This window comes from Polyodon spathula, chromosome 5, assembly GCF_017654505.1.
Source record: "Polyodon spathula isolate WHYD16114869_AA chromosome 5, ASM1765450v1, whole genome shotgun sequence".
NCBI classification, from domain to species: domain Eukaryota; kingdom Metazoa; phylum Chordata; class Actinopteri; order Acipenseriformes; family Polyodontidae; genus Polyodon; species Polyodon spathula.
The window spans coordinates 12315500-12334365 of NC_054538.1; the positions used below are offsets into that span (position 1 = coordinate 12315500).

General features: G+C 35.5%; 1 protein-coding gene across 2 annotated transcripts; it reads left to right on the forward strand.

Annotated features, from left to right (window-relative positions):
• The first annotated feature begins 3049 nt into the window (after positions 1 to 3049).
• On the forward strand, positions 3050 to 16677 carry pbk (PDZ binding kinase). Of its 2 annotated transcripts, none has more exons than XM_041249763.1 (8): positions 3050 to 3136; positions 4113 to 4203; positions 6276 to 6375; positions 6511 to 6650; positions 7959 to 8128; positions 10600 to 10729; positions 10912 to 11085; positions 15808 to 16677. In XM_041249763.1, the coding sequence occupies exons 2-8, from the start codon at positions 4143 to 4145 to the stop codon at positions 16017 to 16019; spliced, it is 987 nt and encodes a 328-aa protein (XP_041105697.1). In that variant the 5' UTR covers positions 3050 to 3136; positions 4113 to 4142; the 3' UTR covers positions 16020 to 16677. The 2 variants fall into 2 exon arrangements, with proteins under 2 accessions (XP_041105697.1, XP_041105696.1); XM_041249762.1 differs by having other exon boundaries at positions 3070 to 3136; positions 4091 to 4203; positions 15808 to 16676.
• Positions 16678 to 18866: the final 2189 nt, after the last annotated feature.

Consider the following 18866-nt stretch of genomic DNA (forward strand, 5'->3'; position numbering starts at 1 on the left):
TTACCTATTTTCCAGAACATTCCAGATAGATTCAGTGCTGAGATTAGCTGAGAGTAACTTCTAGAACTTTCTAGAACTTTCCAGTAATATAAATAATAGTATAAATACAGGGGCCTTAAGCCCACCAGTTCAGTTTAGTTCCAGCTGCCTAAGTGGATACATATCTGCATTTTTCTGAGATGGCATCAAGAGGCTGCAAGCATCCGGCAGACGCATTTTGCTATGTCTGCAGCCAATTTATCAAGACAAGAGCGAAAAAGTACTCCATGGAAGCATCTGCTAAGATGTGTGAGGCCTACAAGGCATATTTCGGCATGCCTGTCGGGGATCAAGACAAACCCTGGGCACCTCATTTCACCTGCGAGCACTGCATAAAAACTCTGGAAGGTAAGATGGACAATTGTTGCTCAGAATTTTATGTTTTAAAATTTGTTAAAATTTTTAAAATTGTAAAAGTTTTTAATTTTAAAATGTTTTGCAATTTTCAATGTTATTGAAAAAATATATCATATATGAAAAATGTTGCGAGAATCTCTTACACATTAGTCATGGGTGAAATAAATGTATTTTTGTAGGATGGTACAGAAGGGAAAAGAGAGCCATGAAGTTCGCTATCCCAAGAATTTGGCGGGAACCCACTGACCACTCAAGCAACTGCTACTTCTGCATGGTGGACCCTTCCAAACGTCGGACTGGCAAGAATGCACCTGCTATCACGTATCCGGACCTTCCTTCATCCATCGCCCCGGTGCCACACTGCCATGAGATCCCCATACCCACTCCTCTGGAGAGAGAGCAGCCGTCTTTAGAAGAGAGCAGCAAGTCAGAGAGCGAGGAAGACGTTGTAGATCCAGATGACAATTTCAGAGGTGGAGCTGAGGAGAGAAACCCATACTACCCCAACCAAAAAGACCTCAACGACTTGATTAGAGATCTTGGTCTCACCAAGTCCAATGCCGAGCTTTTGACGTCTAGGCTCAAGCAGTGGAACTTGTTGGATGAAAGTGTGCAAGTCGCAGATCAGAGGAAGCGTCACCAACCTTTTTCCAGCTTCTTCACCCGTCAAGATGGGCTCTGCTTCTGCCACAATGTGACCAGTCTGTTCGAGGCAATCGGAATCGCCTGTATCCAGAATGAGTGGCGCCTCTTCATTGACAGCTCATCCAGGAGCCTCAAAGCCGTGCTGCTCCATAATGGTAACAAGTACCCGTCTCTTCCCCTGGCTCACTCAGTGCACCTCAAAGAGGATTACAACAGCATCAAGACCTTGCTGGACGCCTTGAAGTATGATGAGTACGGCTGGGAGGTCATAGGAGACTTCAAAATGGTGGCATTCCTGATGGGTCTCCAAGGTGGTTTTACCAAGTTTCCCTGCTATCTTTGCCTTTGGGACAGCAGGGACACCAAGGCGCACTACCACAGGCGGGACTGGCCACAGCAGACCGAGTTCTCTGTGGGGAGGAACAACGTCAAGTGGGAGCCACTGGTGGACCCCCGGAAGGTGCTGATGCCACCACTGCACATCAAATTGGGCCTTATGAAACAATTTGTCAGAGCTCTAGATAAGGAGTCGGCAGCCTTCAAGTACCTTCAAGACTTCTTCCCTAAGCTGTCTGAGGCAAAGGTCAAAGCCGGTGTCTTCGTCGGACCACAGATAAAGAAGATCCTGGAGTGCAATGAATTCCCCAAGAAGCTCACTAGTAAGGAGAAAGCGGCTTGGAACAGCTTTGTCGCAGTGGTTCGGGGCTTCCTGGGCAATCACAAGGCCGAAAACTATGTGGAGCTGGTTGAGACTCTGGTGAAGAACTATGGCACAATGCGCTGTAGGATGTCCCTCAAAGTCCATATCCTTGATGCTCATCTTGATAAATTCAAGGAGAACATGGGAGCATACTCGGAGGAGCAAGGCGAGCGCTTCCACCAGGATATACTGTACTTTGAACGCCGCTACCAAGGACAGTATAATGAGAACATGATGGGAGACTACATTTGGGGGCTGATTCGTGAAAGTGATTTACAGTATAATTGTAAATCTCAAAAACACTTCTAAATCTTTTGTAGTCATTTTTGTATTACTTTAGTATAAATACATGTTAATTTGGATTCATATGTTGTTTTTTTCTGACTTTATGTGAACGAAAAGACACAAATTCGCCTATTTTCTCATTGGAAATAGGTAAATTTCAAAATATCACTGTCCTGGTCACAAAAGCAAAGTTTGTGGGGAATAATAGCCATTTTCTATACTTTTGAGGCATAAGCAATTAGGAAATAACACTTACTACCCAGGAACAAAAATTGTGTTACATAGTGTTATAGAAACATGGTTTATTAACACGAATACCTGAGATTTCTTCTTGCAATCACACTCCTCCTCAATACAAACTGTTCATTTAAACTAGATCTTTAAACGAAATATCATGCTTTAAACAAACAAAAAAAGATATGCACTTAAGCACCATATAGGTAAACAAAATAATTTTGACAAAATCCAATAGACACATGTAACTAATACACAAACATATTCGCTTTACTTGTGTGAAACTGCAAGTATAGATAACTGTCTTTTTTTTTCTTTAATCAAAGAACAGTAGGAAGTTTTTTTTTTTTTTTTTAAATAAACTTTTTTTTTTTTGTAATAAACCCATTCAAAACTCGTGCACATTTTTTTCTTACTTCTGATCTCACGTCCACTCAACAATGCAGGGGCAGACAATGAAGTACGGGAAGCATGAGGATCAAAACAGATGACTGCCATTAACGAGCGTTAAAAAAAAGTAACGCGTTATATTTTGAAGTCAATGGAGAGCTGTATTGTTGGTAATAGAAGGCATGGCAGGCAAGCACACATTTTTTTCTCTTTACACTGTATGCAGACGTCATGACACATATTTGATTGATTAATTTCTTATTGTGCACCTCTCATATTAAAATAGGCGTTTGACAAGGCTATTTTACTTTTACAAAACCCTTGGACTACTGATGTTAAAGATTACTGTCACTCACTCCTTTTCAATTTGAGATTAGTGTGTCTTGTCCCTCGGTCGCCACCGTCTCCTCCCCACTGTCAACAGACTATTTTTGAATTCTTTGGGCGCGTTTTCGTTTTATTGTGCTGCACATTGACACAGGAGTGGTATGTACTGCTAGTTCTATTTTATATATGTTTTCATGAATGTAAATTAAAGCAATAATGTCGAAACAGTATGTGAATGTATCACGGAAACTTTAATTGTAACAAACCCGTTAATTTTTGGGGGTATTTTGAGTAAGGTAGTTTCAAATTCGATATTAAACAGTATCCTTAATACATTAAAAACAAGTTGTTATTGTCACTACTACGATTATTAATAATAATAATAATAATAATAATGTATTATAATAAATTTTAAAACCGTTTGCTTCCACTGGCTGGAGCTCGAATATATATATATATATATATATATATATATATATATATATATATATATATATATATATATATGTATTGTTTAACTCGGTTCAGTTTGTTCACCATTGCCTGTACAATGAAACGGCAGACATGTTGCATTTTATATTTAAATCAGCTTTCGAATTCAAAGTAACATTTAGTATTTCACTGTACGGAATTTATTTTGTTTTTGAAAACGTGTGCCTTGTTACAAAGAAAATTCTTCACTTCAACTTGTTCAAGAGACGAGTCAGATCTAGTCGAACAGATGTGGGCTCAAAATCTCTCACTTGATACTTGTAGTGAACATGTATTTATAAGCACGTTGTTATCGTTTCTGGTACAATTAAGTAAACAAATAAATATTAAAATATATTTCAAATATTAAGTTGTTACATTTGTTATATTGGTGTCATAACATATAGCAGACACAATTAATCACAGTCTACACTACCTTGCTTGGGTACCCAGGCAGAACAGCTTGGCTCAGGAATTGAACTATGCCATTACGCTGGTAAAGGAAACAATAAAGGATGGGCCTTCAAAGTCCCGCGGGAACTGATGTATCAAATTACCTTACAAAATATCTTACTTGTTGCTATGATGACCCTCACGTGCATGATTTTTAATCTAGTAAAACTTTGTTTTATTTATTTTCAGACAGTTTTTTATTTCTCACCAGAGACAAAGTGAAACAGTATCCCCTAACGCCATGGAGGCAGCCAATAACTTTAAGACTCCCTGCAAACAGGCCAGGGTGAAGAGAGGGTCTGGTATGTATAATCAAGTGTGTTTTTTTCATGGGTGTAGTTTGTGGCTAGTAAAAACGAAAAGTAAAAATCCTATAACCTCTTCATGCTGCAGTTTGCCCACACTAATCACCACACAGTAGATGTTATATTAGGGCTAAACTCCAGTAGTTTATCAAATACAAACAGAAAAACTTTTAGGGAATGTTCTTGAAAGATAATTATATATATTTCTTCTATCAGTCCAGAGTACAGTAAAGTATATATTTGTATTTATAAATGTGCTTAAAAAATACAAACACTGAGTAGTCTAAAAGGAAGTGCACATAAGCAGTACAGAACAAGGACCACCAGTAGCAGATGACATTCAAATGAGAAAGGCAGATCTTAAATTCCTACTCTTGATTCATACAAAGAAATACTAACCATGTAAAAATAACAGGATGCACACCAGCAATTCCTTTCAAAACAGTCACAGCAGAATATCAGATGTTAAGGGAATCCGAACTTTTTGGAAATTAGGCTGGCAGAGCCTTTAAAAGGACATTCCAGCCTTTGTGCACCCACCTCATTTTAAGATCCAAATTCTACACAGCCTTTCTTTTGTCTCTTTTTCTTTGGGTGGAAAGGGTAAACCACAGAAGTACCACAGTCTGAGACATTCTGACACTAATTTGCCTAACGATAATGCAGTGGATGCACCAAACCATACAATCGAAGCAATAATATCAGGGTTGCTTTTGATGACAAATTACACCCTGGTCCTGTGTTTCCCCATCACTGACTATTAAAGTACTTATTCATGTGCAGGTTTTGTATTGGGTAAATATCCAACAGAAAGAATTAATTTGTGTTTAAGCTGGCGTGGCATATACCATTTCTGTCAGCGAATAATACTATAAATATAGTGTATATTTGCATTAAATAAGTATCAATTCTGGCCTATTTTAGAAATTAAGAGAATTGTATTTTACACTAAAACTTCTCATAATCATCACCTTGGCTGTACTTGTGTATAACCACAAGGCAACATAATTGTTACCTCAAATTTTTTTTTGTCAAAGTTGGGTGTTTGCAATTGCTAAACCGGAACCACTGAATAGTGACAGATTCAATAATTTCTCCTGTATTTAATAGGAACCACAAATGTAGTGAAGCTGTTTCCCCCATAAGTAAACTTGAATTTGTGAATAGCTTGGCGAATAGCAATAGTCAGAACTCTTAGTGTCAGTTTTCTTGAGTAGAGGAGGTAAGTCAATCCGATGTGATGACAGGTGGGTGAAGTTTGCCAGTCTGCTAACTAGATCCTTTTAGACAGGATGCAAGCAATGCCTGCCAGCAATGTAAAGACATTTCAACTTTTCCTGGGTATTAAAGTGGAGCACTTTAGTGTCTAAATTGAAAGTCTCTTACAAATAAAAATCCGTTTGCTAGAAAAAAAACAAAAATGAATATAGCCAAACAGTCCTGTCGACATTATGTCATTAAAAAGGCTTGAAGCAAAAACACTACAGATGTTTTCAAATATTCAGTTATTAGAATATCTGTCTCAGTTTATGCTTTTTGTTTTTTTTGTCATTTTTTATGTTCAATTCTAAATGCTTGCAAATGAAGTGTGAATAACAAATACATATCAGCCACATTAAGAACAGCCATCTAACAAACAAATCTGGCGATTGTAATATATTATCCAGTCACTTAGCTTTTATTTCTCCCCACTAGCTTTTAATGGGTAAAGCAGAATTCTCAAATTACTTGGAGCATTTACCATTTACTCAAGGTGTTTGGCAATAACAAAAATATAATTTAAAGGCTGTGGCAGATCTCATGTGTGTTTTTGCAGATGGAAACATTTTAGAAGGTGGTTTTACAACAAAAAACAGGAAAAAAAACTGACAACATGGTCTTCATTCTGTACAATAAACAAAAGGAAAAGCTAGAAAAGATTGCATTAAAAAGACACCAAGGAACTATGTTTTTAACTTAACACTGAACGTAATTGTTGGATACTGCAGCTTCTAAACGAATACATAAATAGAACATCACATCAAAGTTGAACCTAGCTGTAATATATTTACTTTCTTCTTTGAGAACAGACAGGTCCTTTGGAACTCCATCCTCAATGGTTATTCCAGCTTCTCCCTTCATGCAGAAACTGGGATGTGGAACCGGTGTGAATGTGTATCTCATGAAGAGGTCAGTAAGAAATATGCAGTGTTAGTGGTGCATATATTACCAAATACAATTAAAAACTGCATATTGCTTGTTAATGCTGTTTCTAATATTGTAAAGGTATAATATGTTTCACTTCTCTCTTCTCTAAACTTGAAGAACTGACAAAGAGTTCCAGTCTCCCTGGGCCATAAAGAAGATCAACAGCAAGTGTGCCAAAACCCAGGTGCAAGTCTACCAGAAACGGCTCAATGAGGAGGCGAAGATTCTAAAAAACATACAGCACCCAAACATTGTTGGTAAGTGTCCACATTAGAGAGAATTTATATATTATTTGTACATTAACCTGAAGCTGCTTTTCTTTTGGATTAGGCAACTAAGCCAAGGTTTAAAGGTACCACATTTAAACAGATGTGTATTTAAATTTGGATTACTAATACTAAACTATTTATAGCCATTGATTCACTTTCCAGCCACTTTATACATTAAGCGCAGTATTTTGCATCATTACAGTACTTGAAGAGTTATGTTCTGTAAAATAAATATGGAATGTAGTTCAAACAATGTAAACTGAACTCTATGATTTTATGTAGAGCTCAGAAATGTGTTAATGTACTTGATTGATAGGCATTTCTAAAGTTAATTTCATTAAATACTGTACTGTACCTTTTCACCAGATCATTAGTCATACGATAATAACAGCAAAAGTGACTGTCAACAAATATCCATTTAGACTTATGACACTTTTGATGTGACACGTTTTACCATCATAAAAGTGTGTACATACATTTAGAAATGAAGTGCTTGATTTAATTACTGAATTAACCAACAACAATTGTTATTAAAGACCAAATAAGTCTAAGACAATCCCATAAATGATTGTCCACAACTTTTGAGGCAACCATATATTTGCATATATCTGTAGAGCTGCTTGTCCCATTGTGATCAGCATTTAGAAGTTATCAAGCATATCAGATCGTGAGTAAAAGAAACTATTTGTCTGTTTGTCAAATTTACATTTGTATGTGTGCATACAGTGTATGTAGGTCATAGTGGGGGGTGTATAATACACTTATTACTGCGATTCCATTCATACTGCAGAACTATAGAGGATGGGTAAATGAATACTGATTTGAACACTGCACATATACAATTGGGAAACACAAGGTTTGAGGCTGAAGTTAAATACGTGTCTCAGCTGAATTCGAAAGCCAGCTGCTACAAATTAGAGAAAGATATTATTAAAGCAATTATTTTCCAAAAGACCAACACATTTTTCTGGAAAATAAATTCTATCTAAAAGCGTCACTGGTGACGGAATGTAATGCCCACTTGTATGATTTCATGAAATGTAATTGAAATTGTGCCCCTAACTAGATTGTGTTCATATGTAAAAACAGCACTTGACCGGTCTGTAAGTTAAGGTGGGGTTATACTGATGCCCTAAGTGCCATGCCATACTGCATTAAGTGCACCATCTGGGTTATTAGTGACATTAACATTATATGTATGTCATGAAAACAGTAAATTAAGCAAGACTTCCTTATTAATTAAGGTAAAAACATACTCTTAATAAATTATAGATGTATATATTTGTTATTTCTTAGGATTTCGAGCTTTTGCCACGGCTAAAGATGGTTCAAAGTGTCTGGCTATGGAGTTTGGTGGAGAACAGTCTCTGAATGACCTCATAGAGAAAAGGAGGGAAGAAGGTAAAAAGGCATTCCCTGCTGCTACCATCCAAGAAGTAGCTTTGCATGTGGCACGTGGTCTTAAGGTATGTTACACATGTGCTGTACATTGCATGCTCTGCAAGTTTTATGTATATGTGTTTTATTGTAATGTTTTGAAACTTTCTTTTATTTAATGGATTTGTTATTAGAAGCTGCGGTATTATCTTCCTGTCATTGCTCAGGGTTTGTACACTAATCTGGAAAAAGTATGAAAAAATGCCAAACTGATTTCCAGGGTTTGAAAATTCTTGAAAAGCCATGTCTCCATTATGAAAGTCTTGCAGAAGTCTACGTAACAGTTACAGACACTTGCAAAGTTGTTGCGATTTGTCTTAAAGATTGACCTTCATTTCTTAAAGTAATTACTTTTCTTTACTTAACTGAGCGTATTTTGCCATTTTCTGCTCCCTTACGTTCAGGAATGACAAACTTGTGCCTATGCTACCTATATTTATAGTAATTATGGACCCTCACCTGTTAACAATAATTGGTGACAAAACGTTAATTAGGTAACATGCTAGTTAACTCAGAGAACATCTAACAAAGACACTTTTATACTTAGGCCAGTGTTCTAACACAGTGTTATACACATTTCAGACTTTTAACTGACTTGGACTATTTTGGAATAAAATTCACGTATGATTATCGGCTTATATAAGTACACGTATCATATAATGAAATATTAAGTGTTTATAGACAAGTTTATACAGTTAAAAGCATAGATAATCATGAAAAACCTGCTTTCAAGCAGGTGTACTCAAACTTTTGACTGGTACTGTACATTTTATATTGAAGACTGATTTTTTTAAACTAAGTTACAGACTGGGATTACAAGCTACTGTACTCTGCTCACCAAGATTACATTTTTTTTTATCTTGTTGTTACCTTTATTAAATCGTTAATGTTATTTCCCAACCCAGGAAAAAAAAAATCGAATACGGTCATAATCATTCAGATTAAAAAAAAAAAAAAAAAGTGATTTAATAAAATGTAGCGGTAATTTTATTTTTAATGTACGGTCCTTGCTTACAGTACCGAGTGCGGGTCCAAACCCTCAGCTGAGTGTAGATATATTATATACATCCTCGCTATATGGCCTTCATTGTACAATTTAAATATGGATTTAAAAATAAATAAATCAAACTGCTGCTGCTGATGTTGGCTCGTACAGCTCTAGATTTAAATTAACATTTGCAATTGAAACTAAATTGAAGCTTTGATGCACTCTCTTTTTTTGTGGGGGAGGGTGGGTTGTACTGTGTTTAATGAATAGGATATAGCCAGAATACTGGCTGCACCATGCCACAAATAGGTACTACTTCTACTTTTAATGACAATCTCATTGCTGCTGTTGTTATTAGTTGTGGTAGTGATGAGACATACTGTAATAATAATAATAAAAAACAATAAAAACAGTACTAATATTAATAATTTAGCTAATGCCTTTATCCAAGGTGACTCCAGCAGCTTATATTGTTAGTTTTGGATTGTCCTTTTACTATAGCGATCAAGAGGCTTTGGACCCAAACACGGTTGTTATTGCGAGGGTGTACTGTATTCAGTATTTGACGTATATGTTTAATATACACCACTTGCACATGTGTTATTTCATTTTTGTTAATGTTCACCTCCTATAGTGTTCAATTTAACAGAGGCTATAAAGAAGTTTGGATCAGAATCCAATATCATCCCTTACAAAAAAGTAATATACTAAAAGCATACTTGTGCCAAAATTGTCTGATTTTAATATACTATCTGTACCATTATACTATCCTATTTTGACACAAGTATACTTGCAGTATACAACTTTTTATATTAGTTTTGTAAATAATGCAACGTAGTTCTCAAATATTAGACATTTCTAGATGTATCTTACTTCTCTTTTGCATACCTGCATTGTTTCTTGCTAGATATGCACCTCCAGATTCTGACAAATACTTTTAGAAAACCAAGTGCAACTTCTGCTCTGGATCAAAAAGCTATAATGTTCTGTGGCTGCCAGCCTATGAGGATAACCATTGAAAACTAGTAGAAACTAACTAAAATACTGGGGAAAAACAAATGGAAGTCACTTTAATGATTCCATAATTTGCTGTGGTTCTAGATATTTTATTTTATTAAACTTTTTCTTGTAACTACAAAAAAGTTTTCATTTACCTAGCAACACAAGCTGTATAATTAAACAAACAATTAGAGACCTTTTTACATGAGCAAATTTGTATAGGACACTTTGCTACCCTAAACCAATTTAAAATATATAGATATAAAAAAACAAAGCCTTGAACCCAGAGATGCAGAGAACTTGGATAAGTCCATTAAAACTTACTGTCATGGGAGGGGCACTACTGGCAGGCTTTACAGTCACAAAAATCGTGTCTCTTTTCGTTCTTTGGATAATACGTCATATATGAAATATGCTTTAATTGGTTGGAAAAGAGTTTAAATGATGTTCTTTAGGTGGGAGAAGTTATGGTTAACAGTCTGTCATTTTCTTTTTTTCCTTAATTTTTTGTAGTATCTGCATAATGAGAAGAGACTGTTGCACGGAGACATCAAGTCCTGTAATGTTGTAATTAAAGGAGATTTTGAAACCATTAAAATCTGTGATGTTGGGGTTTCACTTAAGCTGGATGAGAACATGAAAGGTAAAGCAATGTACACCCTTACCTAGTAATACAGTTATTATATAACATTATTTGAGCTGGGTGGCTTTTTGATTAGGTAGTTGAATCGACAAATCCTATCTGTTAGATACGCCTTGGTGTGATTTTTAAGGGAAGTGGAACTTTAAACTTTTTTACATTTCTTTCTTTTTCTTGCTATCCAGTGAGTGACCCTAAAGCACTTTACATTGGTACTGAGCCCTGGAAACCTAAGGAGGCGTTAGAGGAGGGTGTAATTACTGACAAATCGGATATCTTTGCCTATGGGCTGACGCTGTGGGAAATGATGACCCTGTGTGTACCTCATCTTGACCTGCTTGAGTGTGACAGTGAAGAAGGTAATATTTGTTTTGTTAATAAGATTGGGTTCTCTCTGCTGAAACATTTCATTTTTATGTGAATTTTGTATGATAGTCATGATCAAACTGCATAGGTACTAGTTTGAGCAGGGAAGTTTTAGATTAACCTATTGGGGTCTGTGAATTTTAAGTTGAAGCATTTTTTAAATGTAGCCTACAAGCACACCAAATTATAGACTTAGGGAGGACATCAAGGTAGACTTGTAGTAATGCAAATACAATCAGGCCCGATGTTTTTTATATATAATATACAACTAGTACAGGATATATATATATATATATATATATATATATATATATATATATATATATATATATATATATATATATATATATATATATAGTGGCTCTCAAAAGTATTCACCCCCCTTGGCCTTTTCCACATTTTATTGTGTTACAACATGCAATCAAAATGGATTTAATTAGGAGTTTTTGCCACTGATCCAACACAAAAAAAATTTGACTGCTAGGTCATTTTTTATTCCCTTCCTACAATTAACATGAAGTCCACTTAGAGGTTTGCGTGGACATCCTTGCAATTTGGTGCACATGCACATAGCCCACACTTTCGCGCCAATTCGTCAAAACTTTGGGGTGGGTGTGGGGGGACAAAGCTGAATCCTGATTAACACTAGAACCGCCTGGTTTATGCTAGTACTAGAACAGCCAGAGGTAGTCATTCTGACGGATACATATTAAACAGACTTAATATGAAAATTAAATGCAAACTGTCAGATATAACTCAAAAGATTTATTTATAACCATCTATTCTAACATTTCTAACATAGAAAAAAATGCATTTAAATGAAAAAAATAAACATAAAACTATAATAAAATAAACATTTCAAAAGAAAATAGTGTAACCAGCTGTAAACTGGTTATATGTAGTCCTACGTACAGAATTGTAAAATCGAAATCATTATTTATAAAAAAAAAAAAAAAAAAAAAAAAAAAAAACTCTGTTCACATTGTGTAACAGGAATGCGCATTCAGGGAAACGTACTTCAAAGAAGCCCCCATATTAGCACAATCCACACAGATGTAATGCTTATCAACTTGTGTGTATTTACCACATACTGCTCTTTCACACTGCGCACAGAGAGCAGATGTTTTATTTTTATTGCATTTATTTACCTGGCATTGCTTCCTGTTGCATGTGTCACTTGATGTGCACTGTATCCAGTTTAAGCTGCGTTTCCCTGCCGCTTTGCAGCTTTCTGATAGAAATGTTTCTGCCAAAGCTCCGTGGCTGGCATCATAAGGTGATATTTTCCCCGAAGGTTGCCATGTCCAGTACATTGTAAAATACAGCAACTGGACACCGGTGATTACTTTCACAGAGTACTAAGTTTTGGGCAGATGGTGGAAGCTCACTTCTCGTTTGTTTACTGTTCCAAACAGGCTGTTTTTTTCTTCAACTGTTTTGCAAATTGCAGTGGAATAAATAAAAAAAAAAAGTCATTGGTAACATTTATCCCTTTTCCTAAGTACGGTTACATCAGCCTAAGTATCACATTTTCATCTTTGCACAGAGAGGGGTAAGGTCCACTGCCAGCCAAAACTTGGACCCAAATTTGACAGGTTTGTTTGACTTGTATTGTGTCTAGCGACACCATGCTTTTGTCGGAAACAACTGCTTCCATGTATTGTTTTGTTTAGCTTGAAACAGGCAATGCTGTTTTCAGTGAAGTTGTTCCAAATTCCTGCTGCCAATGCAAATATATCTGTAGCTGCTCTCAAATCAAAACGCAAAAATATCAAGATTTCTCGAAAAAGTCTTGTAATAGTAATATTATAAGACAGCAGACTATATATGCTCATGTGGACAACCAGGCGGGAGTTCTCCAAGGAATTGACAGGTTTACAATAGAGATTTGGATAACACATATCTAGACTTCAACATATTTTATTCAAATACTGCTGTAAACTCAGCAGAGGTAAATATAACAAACTGACATGTATACATATAAAAATAGCGTACTGTAAGCATGTATTGTACCAAGTTGTCGAAATGACTACTTTTGGCGGTTCTAGGTAGAAGTGCTTATAACTTTTTTTTTTTTTTTTTTTTGCGATTCTGACTTTCAAACTCCTTCAGGATATTTAATACATGTATTTAGGAAAAGTCAAGAACAAATAACCGCGGATCTTTGACACATGCAGAGTAATTTAAATTTTAAAAGTGAAAAACGTCAAAATGACTACCAGGGTTGTTCTAGTGTTAATTAATTACTGGTGTTCATTGTCATGAAACCGGTCAGGCTTTATCAGTGCTAACAACCCTACACAAGCACCTACATACACTTCAGACATGACACGAGAATAACAGAATAGTAACAATAACTCCCAACACACCGCACTAACACCAATGTTTAATAAAATGAACAAAAATAAATCTGATCCAATTCTGTATTCCTAAACAAAATCCACAAGCATCAATTTGAAGGTTACAGTGATTTATTTTCCCCATTTAGTAAATGTATCATCCTAGTAAACTATCAAATTATAAACAAAACGCTACTGGCATTTATTTAACCCTATACTGTAGTATAACCCTGTAGGTAGTTAATACATTGTTTTAATAATTCACAAGTGTAAGTGCATAATGTTTCAGACATCTACATTTCATGCATGTAACACCCAATAGAAAATGACATGCATGTCCTGGAACACCCCTTGTTATTCTTTGCGTTGGTTTTGACCAAAGTTCTAAACAAACGGTTGATACATTGTTTCAAGAAAGAAGTGATACTGTTACCGTTTTGTGAACCACAAGTAGAATAAAAATATTAAAGAAAAGAAACAACAACAATCAATAAATTAATGTATGTAACACATGCAATAATTTACCATACGCTTTCATACAATTAGTAAATATTGTTGCATTGCCTTGGTATTTGGATGGTACTCTCTATTTCCCTTCTATTTTTGTTTTGAAATACATTTTTTTAGGGTATTTGCATCCCTGTTTTTTTCATGATGAACACACTCTTTATTTTTAAAGTCAGACAGATAGAATAATTATATATTTTCTTTTAACGGCAGTGAAGTTTTACCTCGGCTGTGGCGCATTACAGTGCACTGAATGCCTTGACGTTGCTCGCTCCTGGCATAACTATTAACTACGGTATAGCTTGAGAGCCATGCAAAACAAACAAACAAACAAAAGGCGCAGTTGCATATATTATTAGTTTCCCGTCAACATAGAAAGTTAAACCTCATAAATAACTCTTGTGTATTTTTTTCTAATGCTTTGAGGCTTTGGGGGCGGTTACAAACCTCGTAAATAACTCTGGTGGATTTTTTTAAATTCTTCGATCCCCTCCCCTCCCCCAGTTGGCGCCCCTGAGCCTACATAGCAACTTCAGAGCCGCTGAAAACAAACCAAGTCTGACGCTGTTTCCTTTATTAATTGAAGAGTTGTTACCACCTATTAATACAATGCCAAAGAGTTGTGTGGTTGTTGGGTGCCCCAACCACGACTACATGAAGGAGAAGCAGCTGTCATTTTATTAACTTCCCAAGAGGCGTTTAAGCCCAGAGAGAAGGGAAAAGTGGCTTTCTGCTATACATCTGCAGCATGAAGATGGGTCTAGAATAGTCAAGACTCAAGAACCATCTGCAGCAAACATTTTATTCATGGTAAACATAGTTATACTTGCAGTATAAATTACAGCAATACAGTTAACTTATACATAAAAAAGCACAATATTGTTACATGTTAGTAGTGCGAAGATTAATTTTAGTAATAAGAGCATTATGCATTAATTTACTCAGTGCCTTTTTTAGTAATACATTTCCGTTAATGTTAAATACATTAACATCAAGTAGGCCAAGGTTAGAGATAATCACGGTCAGTAAAACCAAACAAAATCACCCAGGTCCGTAGTTTAACAGGTACATACTCAAATAAAAAAAATACTGTAAAACACCAAAAACAATGTTAACGTGGGGGGGCAGCGCTAACCTACTATCGCTAGCCAACCTCTCAGGTTGTGGTGCTGAACCTAGACCCACCAGGGTTATCGGGCATTCAGAAACACCCACAGACAGGGCACACAACAAAGAACATTACAAATTAAAAACTGAACAACAAATGAACACTTTAACAATCCCCGGTGGGACACTGTACTCTTGTATGCTGCTGTACTCTTGAACAAGGCAGTGTACTGTGCCCATGTTGCTCCAGTAAAATTAACCCTATACAGATATTATATATATATATATATATATATATATATATATATATATATATATATATATATAGTTTACATAATGATATATATATATGTTTACTATATGTAACTAATATTGTAATATTTCATAAAATTAAGACATAAAATTTTGGGGGCTTTAAGTCCATAATTATTATTATTGACCCAGAAATCGGACGGCAGGTTATATGGACATTGCTTTAAACCTACAGCACCTAATTTTAGTTTGTATCTATTATTTTTTTGGTCACGTAGGTTGTCAACATAATTATCCATGTCCACCAGCAGTATGTTACACAGCTTGACAATGTATCACTTGACTCCGGGCAAACCTATAAATGGGAATGCAGCTTAGGTTGCAACATTGTTTGTATGTCACAAATAAATAGAACAGGTTCAGTATACCAGTGTATTAGCTGATAACTCGCACTTTATCCTTTTTAGATACTACATCGCAATGTTTATTTTTGTATTGTTTTTACTGCAGATGATTCCTTTGATGAAGCTGACTTTGATGAGGATGCTTATTATGAAGCTTTGGGGACTCGACCTGCTCTCAACATGGATGAGCTGGATGAATCATACCAACACGTCATAGAGCTTTTTTCAGTCTGCACTAATGAAGATTTTGAAAAGAGGCCCTCTGCTGCTCAGATAGTTGAAGTGTTAGAGGCAGTCATGCCAGAGCCAAGCAAATAGAATCGCATTTTCTTCGGCTTCTTAAGCCTTCTGCTCATTCTCCTAGTACTGTACTAGAGTGTAAAACCTGTGTAAGGTTTGCCTTTAACTAATTAGCACTGTAGACTTTTTACTTTGACCGTCTGTCACATTAAGCTAGTCTCACAATATGATGTCCAGTTGTAAAAACATCATCTAGTAGAATATCATTTGCATATGTTCATATTAAAAATAATTTGTTTTGCCAAGAAGCAAAATAAGGAAATTTCCAAAGGCCTCATAATACCCTGAATGAAAACAATATTAGTCCCATATTGTTGTTTTCATCATGGTTACAGATTTATATTATAGCTATATATGAATAAACCCATTTTTCTAGGCAGTAGGTAGCAGTGTTTTTGAAGGACATTGAAATATAGTAACTATAACCTCTCTTTAGTACATCTTCCATATTGTTATATATGTAATTTCATTCTTGACTGTAAGCTTACCTGTTTGTTTTATGTGAAAGTGTTTCCGTCAGCTTTGGTATTTTTGTTCCTGTTCATTGATATTACGTTTAGGTATACAGTGTGTACTTTGTCTAATTTTAAATTCTTATTAAAAATATATTTTTCCTGCACCTTAGTCTTAAATCTTTTTAAATAGTTTTGGATAAATAAATGTTATTCATATAGCACTCGGCTATATGACACTCAAATACATGTCAGTCGCATCATCCTTGTATTAAGAAACAAATCAATTCCCATTTATATATGCAGAGGATGCCGGTTATTAGCAACCCTGATAAAGACAACTTTCGGTTATTAACAACATTTTCCCAGGAACTAATCCCATCCCATAGACTTTAATGGGAATGGAATTATGATATTAGCAACTTCATGCTGCTTATTAACAGCTGTATTACTAGTTGCCAGTGCTACAGAGCGCACTTGAATGATTAATGCGCATACTTCATGCAGCTTTTATAACACTGACTTCGCAACTGCGTATTTCTAGTGGACTCAGGCAGAAATATGGCTTTGAAACTGGCTACGAAGCTGCACGCAAAATTGAGCTGGATTTACAGCAGGAGGTGGTATGTTGGAAAAAGCAGACATTGGACAATGTCTTATTTAAAAATTGTGTTCTTTAGAATTGATTGTAAATACAACACATTTTTTATGTTTGCTTTACTACTTGTTAGGACAATTGTAGTACATCGTTGTGTAGTACTATTTAAGCCTACTTTTTTTTTTTTTTTTTTTTTTTTGGTTTTACACACCCGTGAAGTAAGCAGTGCTTACAAAGGTAGCATGAAATGTTCCTGTCAGGACAGCTGAGGAAGTCCACACCCACCAGTCACTTTTTTTTTTTTTTAAGTAACAAAAACACTTATTCACTGCCAAACATGAACTGCTTTAGATGTAATGACTGCAGTATAGGATACTGATCTTAAGGTTAGGGTTTTGGTGTAGAGGATTATTCATTGTTTTAGTGACAATAATATGATAGCCAATCAGAGCGTAGTGTCCTGACAAGAGAATTTAATGTTACCTGAAATACATAGTTCTATGTTTGGGTATTGTATGTTTCTCCAGTTTAATTTTTTATTTAAAACATGTATTTATATGCCATATTTGTACAACTACAGTATATATCGTTCCATATACACTTGAAAATGGGGGCTTATCACTTGGCAACTTTCAGTTAATGACAACTTTTTGCTGGGAACCGAGAGGTTGCTAATAAGCAGAAATGTATGTTTAAGAAATTAATCCACTTAAACGGCACGCGTGATTTCTGACTCCATTGACAGTTTTGTGATACAAAGCGCATCTCTTCAATGTTACAATTTATTTGATTATCTGTCACAACCTGCATTTTTGTACAGATCAGTCTGTTTTTATTGTGCCATTACACAGCACTTCCTCGAGTTTCACCCGACAAAAATCCAGCAAAAACAAAGAGAATGAGACCAGCTACTGTAATGTAAAACAGTTCATCAATAAAACAGTTTTAGATAACCTATTTCTGTATTTTTTTTTTTTTTTTTTTTTTTTTTAAATCTGGTTTTTAGTTGCTTTTGTCCATTTTCATTTGCAAGTGAACTGTAACATGGGGGCCTTATCAGGCACTATAGTCTGCAATTTTGAATACTGACTTTGGATACTGTTTTTTTGTTTGTTTGTTTGTTTTTTGCTAGGTTGCATAGCCTTTTAAGTTTTATGCAGTTCTGTGCATGGGTAACATTTTTATTTGATTTTGCTGTTGGGTCGTTAATGGGGAATTGTACATACTGTTTTTAAAAGTATGTACTGTATTACAGTCCACATGTCGTCTCTTGGCAAGTGATATTTTCAGAATCCTATCATTCTGAATTAAAATACTTCTGTTGAAAATATAGTACTGTGCAAACTACAGTACATCTAAATGGAAGTCTACTTTAAATTCCACAGTCCTTTCAGCTATATATTTTTGACACTTTTTGTGTTCCCTGAAAATAGACAAGGGTTGGAACAGGCCATGTGTCACACTCTTAACTGTCACTAAAGTCGGTTCATGTAACACCTGAAATTTTATAGGGTATGATATGTGAGTGCTACCTGTAATTACTGCAGCCAAAACATCTACTTGGAATGAAGACTGATGCTTTTTATTTTTATTTCTTTATTTCTCACAAATGTATGTTTTTAAGAAGCATTCCAGGTTTGCCCTGGTGCTGTAAAATACTGTGCTGTAAAATACAGCTGTGACTTATGCCACTGGGGCATTGGTTTATTAGGTCAACCACAAAGCCCCTGAAGTGCAAAATCTGATGACTGACATGATTATATAGGCTGTCAAGCAGCTATACTATGATACTGTATAAGTCTTCTGCCATTATGT

Excerpts from the sequence above, each read along its gene's own strand:
- pbk (XM_041249763.1), top strand. The coding sequence starts at position 4,143 with ATGGAGGCAGCCAATAACTTTAAGACTCCCTGCAAACAGGCCAGGGTG. Across the intron at positions 4,204-6,275 it reads CAGGGTGAAGAGAGGGTCTG|ACAGGTCCTTTGGAACTCCA; the intron begins GTATGTATAATC and ends CTTTGAGAACAG. Across the intron at positions 11,086-15,807 it reads TGAGTGTGACAGTGAAGAAG|ATGATTCCTTTGATGAAGCT; the intron begins GTAATATTTGTT and ends TTTTTACTGCAG.